This window comes from Etheostoma spectabile, chromosome 2, assembly GCF_008692095.1.
Source record: "Etheostoma spectabile isolate EspeVRDwgs_2016 chromosome 2, UIUC_Espe_1.0, whole genome shotgun sequence".
Taxonomy (NCBI): domain Eukaryota; kingdom Metazoa; phylum Chordata; class Actinopteri; order Perciformes; family Percidae; genus Etheostoma; species Etheostoma spectabile.
Window position 1 is genome coordinate 26,062,926 of NC_045734.1, and position 19,804 is coordinate 26,082,729.

At 40.0% G+C, this 19,804-nt stretch overlaps 1 protein-coding gene across 1 annotated transcript in view; it reads left to right on the forward strand.

Moving 5' to 3' along the window:
- Positions 1-18,318, forward strand: part of LOC116697488 (zinc finger protein GLIS2) — a 34,733-nt gene extending 16,415 nt beyond the window's left edge. Inside the window, exons 2-7 of the mRNA XM_032528826.1 lie at positions 1,925-2,113; positions 3,801-3,994; positions 6,449-6,634; positions 7,711-7,844; positions 10,659-10,777; positions 14,496-18,318. Coding sequence (XP_032384717.1) covers positions 1,948-2,113; positions 3,801-3,994; positions 6,449-6,634; positions 7,711-7,844; positions 10,659-10,777; positions 14,496-15,169 — 1,473 coding nt within the window. The 5' untranslated portion in view covers positions 1,925-1,947 and the 3' untranslated portion in view covers positions 15,170-18,318. The remainder of the gene's footprint in view (positions 1-1,924; positions 2,114-3,800; positions 3,995-6,448; positions 6,635-7,710; positions 7,845-10,658; positions 10,778-14,495) is intronic.
- Positions 18,319-19,804: the final 1,486 nt, after the last annotated feature.

Sequence of the window (19,804 nt, forward strand, 5' to 3'; positions counted from 1 at the left end):
AAAACAGCTAAATGTCTATGTGGCTTGTTTGGTGCATATTTTTTCATGTAGCTCTCTCAGTCTTGCCCCCCCCCCCCCCCCCCCCCCCCCCCCCCCCATCGCTAGCAGATGGGTCTCTCCCCGTTTAGTCAACCAGACAATTTGAGCTGTAGCTTTGTTGAAACCGTGCGATTTCCCAAACTGAATAAATCCCGCCCGCACATTTAAACACAAAACTGCTTTGCTAGTTCCATCGTGTTGTAACTAAGACATCTGCTGGCATCTATGGCATGATTGCCATACGGTTTAGTTCAAAACATCAAAAACACCAACGTACAAAAACATAGCGAACCAGACGCAAGCTTTTATTTTGAAAAGTCGAAACTCGTGGACACCACGCAGAAAAATGGAACAGTCCTTTATTATAATTACTCCAATTGTTGTGAATAAATTGCTTGCCCCCTTGCTTTGGGTAATTTTAATTCCTACCTGCCATAGCCATATCATTGGAAATGTGTTGTAGGCCGTAGTTAGAGAAAATGTGTGTACCTTCAGCTGATGTTGACCCGTCACTTTTAGTTATTTATCATCTGTTTACCACAGAAACTACACGGGCTGTCTTCATGTGGTTCATTGTGTCTATACTGGAAGCCACATCATTTGAATGCGGATGTCATGTGATCAGCCTGTGACTGGGACTAATGTTGCTGGAATTATTTCACAATCATTCAAAAGCCAAACAGATTTTTAGAACAGCAAAGAAGTCAAATGATTCAGCTGTTTATAAAAAGAAAGACAGACATTTTTATAGAGAAGCTGTAAATGCAGTTACCAAGTGTTTTCCTCGCACAGTCACACTGCGTTGTCATCATCACTTCTGTAATCTGCCTTGCACTGATGTCAATGGCAGATTGGTGCTAAAATAATTCTACTTACCTCAGTGTCGCAAGACTCATGAGGTTTTTTTTATTACAACTGTAGGTAGCAGACGTGTTTTGACTGATGAATCCGACTTGTCTCAGTCCACTGTGAGGGCGGGGAGGGACTTCCTGTAGCGGTTAACACCCACAAGAGACCTCTGGGTCCCTGTCAGCCCTTGACAGAGCACGTTAGAGGCATGGGAGCCATGGAATAAAGAAAAGTTTAATTAGTTTAAAATAGACTGCAGTCCTTTACATGAATTCCTTCCCAAATGTCAATGACAATGTCCTGTCCTGAGATGTTAATGAACTGCTCAGAAATCCCAAGTATCTAAAAAAAAAATGTCCTAATCATATTTTTAATTAAAATTCCACATAGGCTAAATGAGTTAAACTAGTGTCCTTATCAAAGCTAACTGAAGCAGAAATGTTGATGTTGGAGCAAGGCAACCTCTGCTGACTGTTTTTTTGTCTGTTTAGCATTAGCTTAGCATTGTTTTTTTACTCGTATCAATGAAAGTATGCTTTAAAACTATTAGTCAAAGTGGCATTAAGATTTATTATGATAATGACAACACATTTGGCAAGATCTTTTCTAACGCAAAGCTTATTTTAACCCTGCTCTAATTAATAGTTTAATAAGGGACATCATGTTGCAAATGGGGCAGCAATCTTGATTTGGGCCTTGTTTTATGACGTTTTTAAAGCCAAAGCTTAAGAGGAATGGCACAACAGCTTCCAGTGCGGTCGACATGTTTTTTTTGTCCTCTCTCATTTTACGTAGGTAGGTAAGTTACGCAGGGAGGGGAATAATATTCAGCTCAGCAGGCGTTTCCTAAAAATAAAGATCGTTCACGATTGTTGCATCTCAAGTCTGAGTCTAGTCTAAAGTCTTTTGAGGATGAGTTTAAAGTCAAGTCTGAAGTCACTGTGTGTGCGACTGAAGTGCGACTCAAGTCAGAGCATCGAACTCGAGTCCCCATGTCTGATTGATGGTTTATTAACACATGGTTCTCTCTCCTCAGGTGGGCAGGAGCAACTAGCAGCCATGCTGTCATTGGACGAGCCGCTGGACTTGAAGCTTCCCAGGGGACGGACAGATGGTCCAGTCAAATTAGGAAAGAGGGCTTATCCTTCCTCTATCAGCGCCCCTCTCAGCACAACACGACCACGCCTGCTATGCACAACCTTTCCGTCTCCCCCCTCCTCCCCAGGTAAGAGTTAACTACGTAAACTGAAGCCTGACGCACAGTATCAACAGACATATCGACAAAGTCTCCATCATTTCTACCCTCTCTCTTACACAGACGCATAGGCGTAATTTACAGGGGGTGGGGGTGTTACAACCCACCCAATAACCAAAACTGGCCAGTGCAACGTACCCCCAAAAAAAACTATATTATAACTTTCTTTACAGAAATAAAAGACATTTGCACCATAACTAGAAAGCAGACATATTCACCAGAATGCAAGAAATGAAGTGTTGGACGCTCAAAATTTAAATTTTGCTCTAAAGTGGAGAGCTTAACCCCCCCCCCCAAAAAGAAATTACGCCCTTGCACACACAACACGCCTTTGCTGATGCCGTGTTACCGTGATTAAGACTGTTATAATGCAATAGAACAGTAAGTGGATTCCGTGTTCTCACTTTCCCAGTAACTTAATATTGTAAATCTAATGAATGGTAGCTGTCCTCAAATAGAATAGACATACATTGTTCCCACATTTGTCAGTGTGGCTCAAAACAAGAAGAGCGTGACGTTGACATGAAGTGACAGCAACAATAACCACAAAATGGCCTCTGTGGCAGTCTGAATGGACGGTATAACTTCATACTTTACATCCATAGTGCTTTGTCTAATGGCTGTTATTGTCTACTCTCTGGGTATTGTTGTTTAATAATGTCATTTTTGCCCTCTCATTTGTGTGCCTTCTATGATCTTCTTTAGTTCTGAGTAGCTAAATCTTCCCAAATTGAGGCACAATGATGGGATGGGTCCATCACGTATTTCAGAATTTTCTAACAGCAAGATTGGAAAACTGTGCACTTAAAAGCAATAGTAATCAATGTAATCAAATCAACAACTATTTGGGATTTTTAACATGTTACAGTGACTAGCCAAGTTTTCATCCAACTCGTTGACCTAATTTTTGAGATTTTCAACAGCAATATTGGGCTCAAAAACTGTGGAAATTAAAAAGCAATATTAACTAACAACTCGTTTACTCAACTTGTCTGGTTTCTCTGAAGTTGGACGTTCAGTGGGCAGTGTGCCTTCCTCCACAGCGCTGCAAAAGCGGGCCTGGTTAGTTCACACAACATTCTGGGATGGGAGAAAAAGATGCTCTGGTTTATTGGCATCTCTTTAAACCAATCACAATCATCTTGGGCGGCACTTGCCTCTGGAAGGAACTTGTTTTGGTGGAACGTGTACATTCAACATTTGTTTTAGTCGTGCAACAGAAAACTCAGATTGGACAGATAGTCTAGCTAGCTGTCTGGATTTACCCCGCAGAGATTTGAGGAGCAGTTAACCATAGTCCTCAGAAATCCACCAGAGTTCAGAAAGCCAACATAAAGAAATCAGAAGGTAACGGATATCCGGTTGAAATGAGCAATTTATGGCGTCACCTGAACAATCCTGGGAATGAGACGTCGTGGATATAGACTACCTAAAGTTTAATAGGGGCCCAAACCAGTTTGCGGTTGCATAATGTTGCTAAACATTATTGGTTAAAATATCCAAATGTACAGGAACTTTTAAACCTCAGTTATGAACTAAGTAGGCTACCTACAGTAACTAAAATTCAACATTGCTTATGAGTCGATTTATGGAAAGCCTTTACTTCAGTCTGACAAATGTAACTTCATCCCTGTTTTAACTCTAATTTCCAATCTAGAGTCCCAGTTTTCACCTCAAGAACGACCCGGGTCCTGCTTCAGTCCTCCAGCCATGGACCTCAGCCTGTCCCCCTCCTCCCGCCATGCCTCCTCCCTCTCCCCGTCTCCTTCCTCCCCCTCCTCCCCCTTCCCTTCGTCACCCCTGGAATCCCCTCACTGCAGCAGCAGCCCTCAGCCACACCTCTTCTCGCGGGTGAGTGCAGGCGTTCTCACACTGAGACGACCCTAACGATAGCTTTCCAATTATGAACATATTGTCTAATACGTCATGTTTCACACAATGTCTTGATATACGTTATGAAAGATGATTGAATGACTCTTCAGTAATTGCGAAAGTAATGGCAATCAAACTCAATCAAGACTGGAAATGGTTCAGGTGGAACGTACATTAAAACACTGAGCAGAGACTGTAAGACAAAGAGAGAAGAAAAAGTAATACTCGCAAAACTTCTACTGAATACAGCCAGAGAAGATACATTGTAAGTATTTTGAGGACAGCGGTTGTTATCCCGTAATGTAATTTTCAACGGGATAATACATTCAGCTGGGTCTGCTGTTTCATCTAAGAAAAGTGCAAGAATAATAGATTAAAAAAAGTAAAAAATAAAATAAAAGAAGAAGAAGAAGTAGAAATTGTCTGAGGCCCTTGACCTGCTTTTTTGGCAGGTCCTAACTTTTCTGATAAATAGCTACTGTTACACACTATAGAGGAACACACACTAGTGGCATATGAAAAGGGCCATCCCGGGGTTAAAGGAGTAGTGACATTTTCAGAATTATCCTTGTTTGCAGCATTATGTTTGTACTGTAAACATGAATTTACAGGCAGCAGTCAGTTAGCTTAGCATAATGACTGGAACCAGGGTAAAGCAGCCAGCCTGGCTCTGTCCAAAGGTAACTAAATCTGGCATTCAGCACTTTTAGAGCTCATATTTAACATTATATAAGCTAATCAACTTCTTGGAATATACCACTGTGCTACTCACAGCTTTTTTTGGGCCAAAAATAGCAGCCTGCGGCAGCCTAATGTGGCCCTATAGGCATAACACAAAACAGTAAAGTTGCAGTCGGAGAGCTAAACAGTGGGTTGAAACTCCTTATAGGTGTGTATCTTTAGGTCGGCAGTTAATCTTATCCATAGGCATGACCACCGTCTTTTCAGAAGAATCCAACCAGCTACTGATTGTGGCTGAATGTGCTCCACTCTTCTTCAACAGGATTGAATTGAATTGGGATCCTGGGAATGAATCTAATTTGCTGGTGCAACGTCTGCACACAGCACACAGCCGTCCACTGAGTCTGTCTAAATCAAATTCTAGCCATGCTTGAGTGGTAAAACATGAAACACACTGCTTCTTTTGTTAGAGCATCAAGTCTCCTCTCTTGGCACAGATTCTTCTTTTTCGCTCAGAAAGTACCCATTCACATTGTCTAAAACATTAGAAGTGGAGTTTGAGACACACTCATTATGTCTCCCAGACATATTTCAAAGATTTCTTTGAAAGTGTTGGCAGCAGCTTTGTGTCCATACTAATTCACTTAGCAGATAAATATGGATTTCCATTCCAATTTCTAACATGCAGACCTTTAGACCAGCTTTAAAAACAACCCTGTCTCCAAACAAAATATTTCCCCATATAACTAAACTGCATTCTCAATTACGTTTAGAGGGAACCATATTTTCTCCCAGGAAATGTTTGTTTCAACACGTCCTTGTAGCAGCAACGCACATGTTATGAAGCGGTCACAGTTTTAAACACAAGGCTAACAATGTGAATCAAACAAATCTGCTTGGTTAGGTTCAGAAAAGGATAATGGTTTGTGATAAATCCAGTATGTTACATATGTAACTACGTGATATGTATAATATGTAACCTACGTGAGTTAAAATAAGCAAACGTTGTCTTGAATTTGAAGGGGTTGCAGAGAGTGTTGATATTTTTTAAAGGCAAACCTAAAACCTACCTTTTTAGCCATGCCTTTTATTAAACAAGTTATATCTACTTCTGGTCTATTTCATATGCAGCCCTTAGTTTTGTTGGTTTTATAATTAATTTTAATAGTTCTTTTTATTCTAGTTATTTATGTATCTGTATTTTATGTTTTAACGATTTACAGTTTTTGTCATTGGTCAGAGCTTTTATTCACGTTTAGCCACCCACAAAACGTAGCAACACATTTATTTAAACTTAGACAGTGTTGTTGTACATCGGGTTGTGCGGATAAGTGCTCTGCTTTTTTAATACCACAAGTTTTGGAATTGAACGTGCCCCTTGTTTCCGACAGGACAAACGTTTTCCTGGGTGAATTAAACGTCCCATGTTTGTATGACCCATCCATCCAACCATCCACCCCTACCTCCTCCATTGACAGACTTGGACTTGAAACGCATTTGTAATGTGTCAAAAACAAACAGAACTTTCCAGGAGAAAATACGTATCCTCAAAACGTTATTGAGAATGCAGTTTAGTTTTACGGGAACGTCATTTCTTTGGAGACAGCGCTGTTAAAAAACACCTTCATATGATCATCCACCAATGTATACAGAACCAAAGATGGTGGTATTTAAACAAGCAGTAGATAGCACTGGAACAAGCTTGTATTTTTTGGTTGATGTTACCTTTCTCTCCATCCTCCTCTCTTCCAGGAACCGGCTCGTCATCGAGGTCTGGAGGGTGGAGCTTCACCGCAGGGCTACCCATTTTACCTGCCGATTGGAAGCCCCCCGAGGGCATACAGCTTTCCCTCCTCCATGTTCATCACTCAAAACAGAGACAAGCAGGCATCACCAGAGCCCTCATTGGACGGTCAGCTGGCCTGCCGTTGGATGAAGGTGAGTATAACTATGACAATAAAAACAAATCAATGGACATTAAGAGGCTTGTGTCACTACACTGCATTCTGTATCAGTACTTACTACTCTGTCCAATGACAATATAAGTGAAATCCAACCCAATCTTCATAAATGTATTTTCATAAAAATAATGGGTACAGTTGTGCAACCAATGTGGTTTGCCACATTGACGATGACCATAAATAAAATACATTAATTAGTCTCAGTAGAGCAATCATTAACAATAAGTTAATCAAATGCACAGAATGTTTACCATAAGGATATAATATCATAGAGAGCTGGGTGAAAAAGACTGCAACTATTACTCTGAACTCTAGGTGGTGTAAAGAACTAGGTCTAATAATGACGGAGATAGAGGTAGTACTTGATAGTGAAACTATTTTGACACTTGATTAATCATGGTATTCATTTAAGCAGAAAAAAACAAACATCCATGTGTTGTTGCATATCAAATGTGAGGGTGTGCTGCTTGCCTTTGTTGTATTAAATATTTTGGGGATTTGGATTGTTGGTTGTATAAAAAAAAGTCACCTGTGGGCACCTGGTAAAGCGGGCACCCATATCTATCTATCTATCTATCTATCTATCTATCTATCTGATAGAGGTTCACTCCTTGATGCAGCAGCTGCGGGTTTGACTCTGACCCGTGGCCCTTTGCTGCATGTCATTCCCTTCTCTCTCCCCTTTCAAGTCTAAGCTGTCTTTTATTCTATGTATGTATGTATGTATGTATGTATGTATGTATGTATGTAAGGCTCAAGCCGACACACGTTGGTGTAGTTTTAATATATTGCCCTATGTATTAAAGGCCTTTTTTATCACTTTGTGGCATCAACCTTGTGTGCCTGGACATGATTTTTTATCAGAATAATGTCAAACTTTTTTTTCCCCTTTTTGATCATTAAGAATGAATTCAAACAAGACTTAAGAAAAGCATTATGAAAGTTATGGATTGGAAACATTTATATCAAAAGAAACCCCACAAAGAATCTTGATGTGAAGTTACATAAAACGTGTAATGTGTAAAATGAACTCTCTCCTTCTGTATCCTCCAGTGCCATCTGCTGTTCGACTCGCTTCAGGACCTGGTGGATCACATCAACGACTTCCACGTCAAGCCTGAAAAGGATTCTGGGTACTGCTGCCAGTGGGAGGGCTGTGCCCGTAACGGCAGGGGCTTCAATGCCAGGTATGTTTACATTGTTCTCACAAACATGTATGATAAGACAAACCTTTATTAATTACCGGAGGGAAAATTCAGGCATCACAGCTGCAATAACAATGAAACACTTCTACATGTAAGAGCATGGAACCAAGCAAAGATAATAGGAAAGAAATGTCAACAGGTTTCACTTACCATGATAAACCTTTTCAAAATCCTGGTTGGACTGATGTCAAAGAACTCCCTCCTATTGTGTACATCACTTTTATATGTATTGTCATCCTTGTGTGGTCTTTGAATAGAACATATGTTATTGGTAAATGGTTGTGTAACGATATTAGTTTAAAAACATAGTTCAAGTATTATGTTAAATGTGAAGTTATTTTTTAAGCTGTAGTTTGCAGTATTGTTAAAAAAGAAATACAACAATATTGTAAATCAGTCAATTACTAAAGTACCTCAAGATTATTGTTAGTAATTATTGTTGATAAGTTTTTTCATCAACTGATTTATATTTTAGTTTATAAAAATGTCAACTGGGAAACGCATACATGCACACAATGTGATGTCAAATTCAATAAGGTTATGAAAAAAGAGATGAAATGTCAGTCAGCGTTGAGGTACACAGAAAAAAAAACTCTTTAGTCGAACACCTTGGCACAGGAACAGGCAGTTTCCCATTTCCTGATGTCCTTAGGTTGCAGTCAAGTCCGGTCATTTAAATTTAAATAAACAGTTGACCCAAAGTGCTTTACAGATTGAGCAGGGAAGGCAGATACATAGTCAAGCGTGCAAGACTCCATGAATATAATTAGACAGAGGTAAAATCAAAAAATATAACATAGAATTAAAACAACAATAAAAACAATATGGCAACAAAAGAAAACAACAACATGAATCAAAGTGAATTAAAAGCAAGAGCGTAAAAGTGCGTCTTCAGGTTTGACTTAAAACTGGCAATTGTGTTACATGATTTGATATGGGGTGGGAGGGGAATTCCAGAATTTGGGGGCTACTACAGAAAAGGCTCGGCCCCTTTTTGGTTTTTAGGCGTGTCTGGGGGATGACAAGGAGCTGTTAGGTTGTGGACCTGAGTGAGTGACCTGGTGGCAGAGTAAGTGGACAGGAGATTGGAAATATACAGAGGGGCTTGACCATGGAGTGCTTTAAAAAGCAAAAAGTTGACCTTTAAAATGAGTTCTGAATTTCACTGGCAACCAAGGAAGCTCAGCTAAAACAGGAGTTACATGGTTGTACTTTTTGGTGCCAGTGAGGAGCTTTGCAGCAGCATTCTGGACTAATTGGAGTCTGTTCCAATTATATTTGGTTGGGCCTGTGCATAGTGTGTTGCAGTAGTGTAAACAGTAAGTAATTAAAAGTATGAATGATTGTTTCAAGATCATTCTTGCATGCAGGTTGATAAGGATCCAGTAATTGACAGATACAGTCTAATATCAGGCTGTTTGACCGAAGGGCCGTCCACACTAAGAACGATAACTGTAATAACTATAAATCTATGATTTTAAAAATCGTTCTAACTCTAGTGGATGGTGAAGTCCACATCACAACCAAAACGACAACGACATTGGAGAACGATATCGTTAGGATCACTTTCAGAGCGATTTGATGATGTTAGAAACATTGACAGCCAATCAGAATCAATCTGAATTTACAACATGACACGGCGGTGAGAGACTTTGCGGAGAGATTTGTTGCACACAGGTGGTTAGTGGCCACTGCACAGATCTCACATTGCCCGCTCGCTCTCACCCTTGGCCCTCTGCAGCTCTAGGAGACTTTTTTGGTTCATAAAATGTCCCTGAATTCACATGTATGCAGGACATTACTACAGACATTCCTGTAATTGTATATTGCATTGTCTGCCATGATGTATTATTATCAGCTGGAGAGTGCAGTGCGTGTTTGACGTTGCGGTTTGAAATACGTAGTCGCTCAGCAGTGTGGATGCTCACATTGTTATAGTTATTGTTCTTAGTGTGGTCTGTTTTTTTTAATGACTGCCTAATTCCATCACATGATATTGGTGTAAATGTCTTGTGCATCGTTTTCACATTTCTGATCCAATTTAGCCTGAAACACTTTGGGATCTCCACTTACATTTAAATTTAAGTTTAGTGGATTTAAACAATGTTTGACTCCACAGAATAAGTTTGGTTGGTGAGGTTTAAGAAGTTAAGTTAAATATTAATATATATACACACACACTCCGTATGTATCAACTTTAATGCGGGTCCATCAACTTCTGTTAATATAAGAGCGGTAACAAGGCAACTTAAACCCAGAAATGCATGCATAAAGTGACCAAACAGCCATCTGGATTTCTGGACCATTAAATGGGTTAAAAGTCAAATCATAAGGAGATTTGCCAATGACAGGCAAAGTTATATTAGTAAAAAGGGAGACAAACTGAAAGAAAACATGTTTGCTTAAAAATACTGCAAATTCATCCAAGAACCAGTTAAAACTTATGCATGCTTTCCCAGGTTTGTTTAGTATATTAGTAGTACATTGTATATGTAGTATATTGTGAGGTGTTTGTGTATTTTTAATCACCAGGGTGCATACAAAGTATTGAAAAGCAAAAGTATAGTAGTTTACTTGGTCTACGAGCTGCAGCCTTACACACCTCTGCAGCTTCCAGGTAGGCAGGTTGTTTTCAACTGGATCATGATATTTGTTTTAGCAGCCGTATATGGTAACACAGCTGGTTCCAATTTGAATATCAGCAGCCACATCTTAAGGAAAGATACTGGACATTTCAAAAGCAAAGTAGTTTATGTGTGTGTATTACTTAAAGAGAATTTGTTTGATGTGTCATAGGTATAAAATGCTGATTCATATCCGGACACACACCAATGAGAAGCCGCACCATTGTCCCACCTGTAACAAGAGCTTCTCACGTCTGGAGAACTTGAAGATACACACCCGTTCACACACAGGTGAGCTGACGATGAAAACAAAATGCAACCAGGCAGCTGTAAAAGATCTTTATAAAAAGGTCTATATTATTATTGCTAACAAATCCCATTAAAAAAGACCAAAACCAACAATGAATTGGTCCTGTTAAGGCCAACTCTTCAAAAGTGGTCACAATCAATGCAGCAGAGATCAAGATATCCTGACGTGTAGTGCTTAGTGTGGGTTAGGTTTGAACACTGGATGCTACATTTCCCACAATGCAACTCTATAGGTGTCTTGTCATTAGACCATCCTTATCTGTAAAATCCCTCTCTTTCCACTGCACCAGTATGTAATGCAAGTGTTCTGTTATAGGGAGTTTCAAATCCAACAAGATTGCTAACCCTGATGACATCACTGTGACATCATCTGGGTTATTTTGGCATTTTGGGTTTTACAAAGCATCCGCCAAAGCCATAGAAAACACAATCCGAATGTCTACTGTGGTACTTCTTAGAATAAATAAAATTATTCTTATGTGTAAAGTCGGTGGACTGCCCCTTTAAATGTAGCCTGCCATCAATACACAACTTGCATTATTGTTCAACCTTTCACAAACTTTCAAATCTCACTTTTGAATGCCTTTCTGTCTTATGTAAAGCACTTTGAATTGCCTTTATTTAAAATTGTTATACAAATAAACTTCTGCTGAGAGTTTAGATAAGTTTGAGTTATCTCGTAGTGTGACCGTGACATGAACCCAGAAGTGGGAAAATCTGATTGTTCTGCAACCTCCATGTTGTTTGTGTTTAATTCCCTCTGGTGCTGCAGGAGTCAGTTCACAGCTTCCTCTCCTTTGCCCCTGCCCAGCTTTTTACAGATTTCAGCACTTTTGCTACATTTGTTTTGAGTCCACTGCAGAATGAGGATCCAACTCTTTGGATTAGACTGAAATATCTCTACCACTAATAGATGGATTGCAATGAAATTTGGTAGGGCCATTCACGGTGGCCAGATGATGGTACCTACGGCCTTTGGTGATTCCCTGGTTCTTTCTCTAGCGCCACCATCAGGCTTACATAATTGTTTTTCACTGAAATACTCAGGAACTATTTGATGGATTGCCATGGACTTTGGACAAGACATTCAAGGGCCCTGATGACGAATTGAGATATCTTTGACCTTTCCCCTTAAAATTGACTATATGTAACTTTTTAGTGCTTCTAACGCTCTGTCATTTTTCATACAATGGTCTTAAATGACCTGTAACAGCAAACGAGACTAACAGTGAAAAGAACGCTATTTTTAAATAGTTTTTAGTAATGCCTCTGCACAGGCCCGATTTTACCTGCAAGGTCACAGAATGATATGCGGCAGGTTGACGGCGCTACAGTAACACATTCTGATGGGTCACAGATATCTTTTAGAAGTTATCTGTTGTAGTTATGGGTGCTACTAGGGTAGGACCATCACAGGAAAGAAGGAAATTAAACAAAGAGCAAATAAAAAGGAAAAGGGAAAAGGAAAGTGAAAGACAACAATAACGTGAGTCACACTCGGTCAGGCTTTCAACAGATGGAGACAATTATGGGCTTGTAAATGATTCAAAACTGACCCGAATTGGCCCTCAGGTATGTAATATACATAACTTACCTGACTAACATAACTATTTCATTCATAAAATAACTTTACAGTGCGTGATGTGGTTGTACGTCAGTAGCCGACATTAAATCACGTCCCCCTTCCTTTTAGCGTGGACGTTTTCCTTTTAGTCCGTGTTTGTGTTGGCTTACTACCTTCTTTTCCTTTGTCCACCTTTAACGTTACTTGTGTAAAGCATCCGTGGGTTTTGTGAAACATGCTTTATTTATCTAAGTCATTATAGCTTTGGTTGCTACAACAATCTCTTAAAGCTTTGGCTTGTGACACATTGACAGTTAAACCCATTTTAGCTCACTAGACATCCAAAGCAGGCTGAGTCAGCGTCTGCAACCCTTGAAATGCAACAATGCATCTGTAACTTATTCTCTTATTGTAAATGAATTATTTTCTGTCTGAACATTCACTGCGACTATGACCTCCCGGTAACGCTTACTCAGTAATCTACAAAACCGACGACAACTGCCTCTCCTGTATTTAGCAAAGAATTGCAAATGTTAGCAGAGTAAAATGCTAAACTAAGATGGTTAACAACAAGGATACATGATTCATACCAGCTGACCATCAACGTGTAACAGTGGAAACTAGGCCCTTGGCTAAGAGGATTGAATACAGAAATGCTCACATTGGTAAAGGAATTTGTCCTTCAGGGGCACGTGGAACCACAGGGTTGAAGCTGTGTTTTTACTGCCAGACACATAACAAACCCAGAGACTTTTGCCCGACTTCATTATCATCCCTGTATGTCAAAAACAAGCTAGAGCCAGTAGGCATATCTATTATCTAGTATCTGGTCTCTCCTCTAACCTAAACAGAGAAATGAAATATTTTGACACAAGAGGTGACGTGGAACAAACGAAGACTAGAATAAACTCATATCCTCATCTGTCTTCACACGTCCTCTTGTTTTATATTCAGCCTTCACAATGTACTTCAAGATATGAAAAGTATTCTGGCAATGGGACGAGAGACAATCCCCAGCTCCCAGTTTTCTTTCAGTATCTAAAAAAAGACCGGTTACTCAGATCCCTGGGCCTGAACTCAGCCAAAGTTAGTCAGTGGATTCATGCATTATATAAAATGAACAGGAACTAATAGAAGCAGGATGTAGCTGAAGCTAATCAAAAGTACCTGATGACGATGGAGTTTTTCATCACACATGCATTGGTCCAAGAACTGTCAATGTTGTCATTCAACCATGGTGATTGCTAGTCTTATATCCTATTGACTTTGACTTGTTTACTTTGCCTGTTTGCCAATGTTTACAATGGGTTTGGTTTTAAATCCTTGTGTGGTTACCGGTCATTCCTTCCTGTTGGATGTTGATTAATGGAAAGAAGCCCTGTTGTGATGGAAAATTTCCACTTTTTTAAAGCTAAAAATCTGTTTAAAAGTATTATATCTTAGTGTTTTCCTGCTATAGCAGTATTCTCTTCTTTCCCGTAAAATGGGGGTCACACATCACACCTTTACACATTGCAATCAGTTTACTCATCATAGGTATGCTCATCATGAGGAGTACTGTGAAAACAGTTATGTAAAGTCATCTGTTGAGAAGTTTTTCTAATTTCGAGAAAATAAACTAAAGTTAGGTATATCTCAACACATTTCAAACATAAAAGCCTGTGTTACAAACAGAAAGACTGGGTATATGTTCTATCAAAGTTATAAGTTCCAGTTATACAGTATTGTGGGAAGTCTAGGACTCAGCTGTTTTGAAGCCTGACCCATAATAAGCACTAACAGTCAAAATATCTCAGCCTCTGCTGGATTAATTTGATCCATTTTGAAATATCTTTCTCCATTTTGTTTTGTTTCTAGAACCTTATTTTCTTTCACTTTAATGTAACACTTTCAACTTTAAAATCCTTGGAAAGCAATTACAGAATAAATCTTCAGGAACTTACTCAATTTAAAGTTCACAATGAGAATTGACAGTTTAGCATGATCCATGTTGTCCAAATGCGCAGACAATTTACAACAGAGCTATGGGCCATAGGTTCAATATTATTTATTTTTTACTGCAATCCAGTAATTCATTCTCCCTCCCTCTGTCTCTCCTCTCTTTTGTCCTTGTCTCTCTCTTTTTTACTTTACTAGGAGAAAAACCCTACATCTGCCCTTATGAAGGCTGCAGCAAACGTTACTCCAACTCTAGCGATCGCTTCAAACACACCCGCACCCACTACGTTGACAAGCCTTACTACTGCAAGATGGCAGGCTGCCTGAAACGCTACACAGATCCCAGCTCGTTACGCAAGCACATCAAGGCACATGGGCACTTTGTTGCCCAGGAGCAAGGCGCTCCGAGCAGGATGGGGGCTGGACTGGGCCTCCCTTGTCACCAAAGTGCTGTTGAACTGCCTACTTTAGGCAGGGCCCACATCATTATCCCTGGGGCTGCAACAGCTCTTCTTGGGGGCCTGGGGACCTCTTTGCCTCTTTCGGCTTTCTGCCATGCCAGAGCCATGGGCCACCATGGGGCAACACTCTTCTCCATGGGTGGAGGAAGCAGCATAGGGCCGCTCGGCCTCTCGGACTCTCCTCTGTTACACTTTGGACTTTCAGCTGCATCGATGTTGGGGCTGGGAGCTCTTGGAGGTCTGGGACGGGTGGTACGGAAGGAGACAGAGGAGGAAGAGGAAGAGGAGGAAGGAGAGGACGGGGAGGTGCTGAACCTGTCTGCAGGAGTGGGGCATAGACCAAATGACCCTTTGTCCTGGGTGGTTGTTCCCCCTAAGGCAGTCCTCCTTAAACCAACTGTCGTCAGCTAGGATGTGGACTCAGCAATGTGCAAAGAACAAGGGAGTGTGTCCAGGTTTGCGTGTTCATGACATACATGCATGTCTATGGCGTGTGTGTGTGTGTGTGTGTGTGTGTGGGTGGGGCACATGTGAGGGATCAAAGGTCACTGTCACCTGCAGAGCCATAAAAAGCACTTCAGCCATTCCAGCGCAAGAAACAACTGAAGAAAGACTGAAATGGACACAAGTCATTGTTTCGAGCGTACAAATTCAAAACAAGACCTTAGAGTATTGGGTTGCAAAAGTCTTATACTTTAAAAAGGGTCAGTTCACCCACATGAAAATGAGAAAAGAAAACATACCCCTAATGGTATCCGTCAAGGCCAACAAGTGCAGATAGAATATCCATTAATCACATTAAAGACATAACATAAACATACAATGAGACTATTTGCTTGCCAAACATTCTCTCTGTGTTCCAATGAGTTTCAGAGATACGGGAGGTTTATGAGATAAGAAAAACCTTTATTGGTCCCACAGTGGGGAAATTGCGGATATAAAAGGGATTGTTGCCCACTGAACTTTGAATCTGCAAAGATCAAATCTGTTAAGCTGTCTTTTGTTGCATAGTTGTCATTGTCTTGATTAGTCATTTAAGTAGTTGGACAGATATTTTAGGGACCTCATTAGGAAAAACTGACAACAGCATTAAAAAAGGAAATTTGAAATTTTCAACAGTAACTTTCTTTTCACAAGTTATTTTGAAAAATCCACAGGCATCGCTATGAAAACATTTTTACAATGAGATTTTGAAACATCCTTTATATAGCCACACTATAAGCAAAGCCAGTCAGTCGGTGTACCTCTTTGGCACGGACGGAAACATTTCAACAACTGTTTGATGGATTGGCATGACATTTTTAACCAACACATTCTCACTCCCATTGAGTCAAAAGGCGCAATTGGTCAGGTGCCACTGGCGTTTGTTATTGATTCAAAAAGTCTCCTTTAGTGTCATTTTTAGATGTGCTAGGCAGACACTTGGCGTCACTTTTTGACGTACTGTACGTTTAACTGACAAGCAGCCCAAGAACAGGACAGTTTGGTTTTGGTTAAGATCGTGGGTGGCGTAACAAAATGTACGACACACGGCACATGAACGCCAATCCACTGGGTATAAGTCCTGTGTTGTTTGACCCATCCACCATCCCATCCTGCCTCCATACGCAGATTTCCTGTCATACTACTCGCCACCGCTGTCGCTCTTAATACTACGTCATCTTACAGTGCCGCGGTCAAGCTGCTGCTGTGCCCGGTGTGTTCCATACAGATGCTAAAGGGTTCTTTTGTGTCAGTATCTGACGCTAAGAGTCAATGACCAAGCGTCAGTATTAAACAACTTGGGGAGTGGGAACGGGTTGTTCATTTACAGCCATGCATGGTCACCAGAGGATGAATCTTACCCATCTTTTTGACGCTTTGACATTTCCTCTGGCGCCAGTATTTTGGCTTATGTCCAAGTACCCAAGTAGCCAATACTTTGGCTTATGTCCACGTGTTTAGTGTTAATAACAAAATGTTGGCATGCTAAACTAAGATGCCAACAAGGTAAACATCGTGTTTACATAATATCAGCCCGTCTTGTTGAGCCTTACAAATCAAATTATGTATTTTTCTGATGTTTTAGAGGTGAATATCTCAAAACATTGGGATGCAAAACCACATCTGTCTGCATAGCTTGATACCGGGCAAGTAAGAAAATATGTGAGTTTTAGGTGAACTGACCCTTTAATATTCCTTGATTCACCAATCCCTTTCTGTTCATCTACACAACAGTTAACAGTGGACAATCACCTGGATTCGATTCACTAAACCAGGTCAGGAAAAGAGCAGATGCACTACCCTTTTTGTAGTTTTTATGTTTGACAACCCCCACTGACTGCAGACCCATTTTCACTGTTACATAAATATGGGGGAAGGCAGGATTGTGGGGAGCAACAAGAAATACAGTCCAAACACAATAACTTAATGTAACGTTAATGCATACGTTCATTAGGATCTACCAATGTTACATCCATCTACATGTTTTGAGTTTGAGTTTTTGCTATTAAGGGGTTACACTGCAAAATACGATATTTAAACAATTCAACAGCAACTCCCATAAACAGACTGCAGACATTAAAAACACATTCTTGTGGTTATTTTCTAAATGTGTTTACAAGATGTGTTTTTGTTACAAAATTGATTTAAGGCGCTTTCGTATTTGTCTCAGTCTTGTCATTTAAAGATGGTTTCTCTGGATGGTTTATCGGGTACTGGCAATTTATTGTCATGTCAATTTATTGACATGAATAATAGCTCCATGAAACCTCCTGAGACGTATAGCCACACATCATAATATCTGACGCAGTAATCTTTACTGATTAACTAGTCCTCAAGTGATCTCAGTGTAGCTGCCAGCTGCTCTGTGGTTTGTTTTAACCCAGAGAAACTTTGACATTTTCAACACGAGGATGTTTGATGAAATATTATAATCCACACAATGCTTTCTGTTTGACCATGTGATTTTTCAAGTCGCAAGAACAAATTAATCAACTGTTTTGACGCAACTGAATGTGGGTTTGAGGTTAACTCCATTTCTTGCCCTTTACTTTAGCTCATTCCTTGCTCTCTTAATCATCATAGACAACGATCTGGACAGGATCGGCCGTGCCTTTTAGACAAGACCAACTGAGGAAAACAAGTAGGAACAAGGTAGACAAAGGTGTGTATTAGGCAATAATGGGTACACATTTGCTTTACAAAAGGGTACACAAGAAGAAACCAAACAATGGTTTAAAAAGCTGTCTCCAGTATTATTTGAATGGGAAATGTTTGACAATGGCCGAATGTGGCCAGTATGATTTATCTTGTATACTTGTTTGCACATTGATTGATCCTAATCAGTATTTCAAAAGGTGTCCCCAAGTGCCTTGTGTTTCATCTGAAATATACCGTACAATATATGAAAAATATTTACACAAATGTAAAGTGTATAAATGTACTTTTCATTACATTTTAGAAAACTGAAATTGAATAACTTGACAACAGATGTGATTTGTACATCAGGGCCACTGCAACACTCTCAGAGGACGTCACCAGTGTCGATGTCTATGACAATGACTCAATGTCAATAAACACCCAAAAATTAAATCTCTCTCCGGCTGTGTTTTGATGTCAGTACATCCCATACTATGTGTGTCTTTGTCCATACTGAATGTGTGAGTAAAGCGGCCTCACTATTTCTACTATTTTTTTTATTCTACTTTAATTAACTGTAGAACTTTTACCTCACAGATGTGAACCAACAAAAGCAACCAAAAATAAAACGAGAAGAAAGAAAATCTGAAAAAGGGGAATAAATAATAAAGATGCAATTGATTCACAATAGGTTAGATTTGTATAACAGGGACGGTCCAATCCAAAATCTCTCGATTAAAATGCAATAGATGGCACTAGGTATGTGGTGCTCAAAGAGCCAAAAAAAAAACATTTTAAAAATTTAAAAACTAAACAACACTGTTGGACCCCGAAGAAGGCATCCATGAGTATGCTTCATTCTGCACGGTGATATGGTTAGCGGGTGTAGCACGATGAGAAAATAGTTCCTACATAAAACTGCACACAACCAGGTCTGTGGACTATCTTGAGTAATTCAGTGATGATTTCTAGAAAAAGACATTGCAGTTGATTTTTTCAAATGTATGTGTTTGGTGCTTTAATCACCACAAGCCAAGTGCCATCTAGTTACATTATATTCAAGAGAAGGCCATCTATAGGTCCGATATCTCCAACACTGGGCAACTCGCACAAAAATAATCTAAATAGTAGTATTACAGGTGAAATGAAAACTTTGTGTATTTAATTGTGAGGTGCACTGTCCCTTTAAAATAATTGACTCTTAGGAACTTAAAAGTAATCAATTGATTGTTTAGCTGTAGCGGCAAAAGAATACATGTTTTGGATACACCAAGTTCTGTTACCTCATGAATTGTATACAATGCATGTGTCTAAGTGCTGACATGGGGGTAGGAGTACTTCTTCTATGGAATGATGGGTGTATCTACCATCTAACATCTGCAGGGTTACATATTGTTTGTTATGTTCCTGCTCGACTGGTTTCTTGGGTTTCACTATTGACAATGGAAGCGAGAGGGGGGGGGGGGTTTACCCTGTTGTTAGAACAAACATACCTGAAACACACACACATGCTCAGTACCTATTCATGCACTAATGGAGATACACAGAGTGAGGGGGCTGAGTTGTCAATGGACAAGCACCCCAAGCAGTTGGGGGTTCGGTGCCTTGCTCAAGAGCACCTTGGCAGTGCCCAGGAGGTGAGCTGGCACCTCTCCAGCTACCAGTCCACCACTGTACTAGAACCAGTATGGGGACTTGAACCAGCAAAACTCTGGTTTTGGTTCCCAAGCCAACGCCCTACAGACTAAACTACTGCCAAACCCCTGAATATCATATCAGTCTATCAACAGTATTTGGAAAATGAATGATGCAGAACAAAATATATTACTTTCTACTTTTCACTAAACAAAAAGCAATCATTAGTCATTATGTGAGGTTATTCTCCTGAAAAGCACGCATACAAAACCAAAGTTGTTCATCAGGACC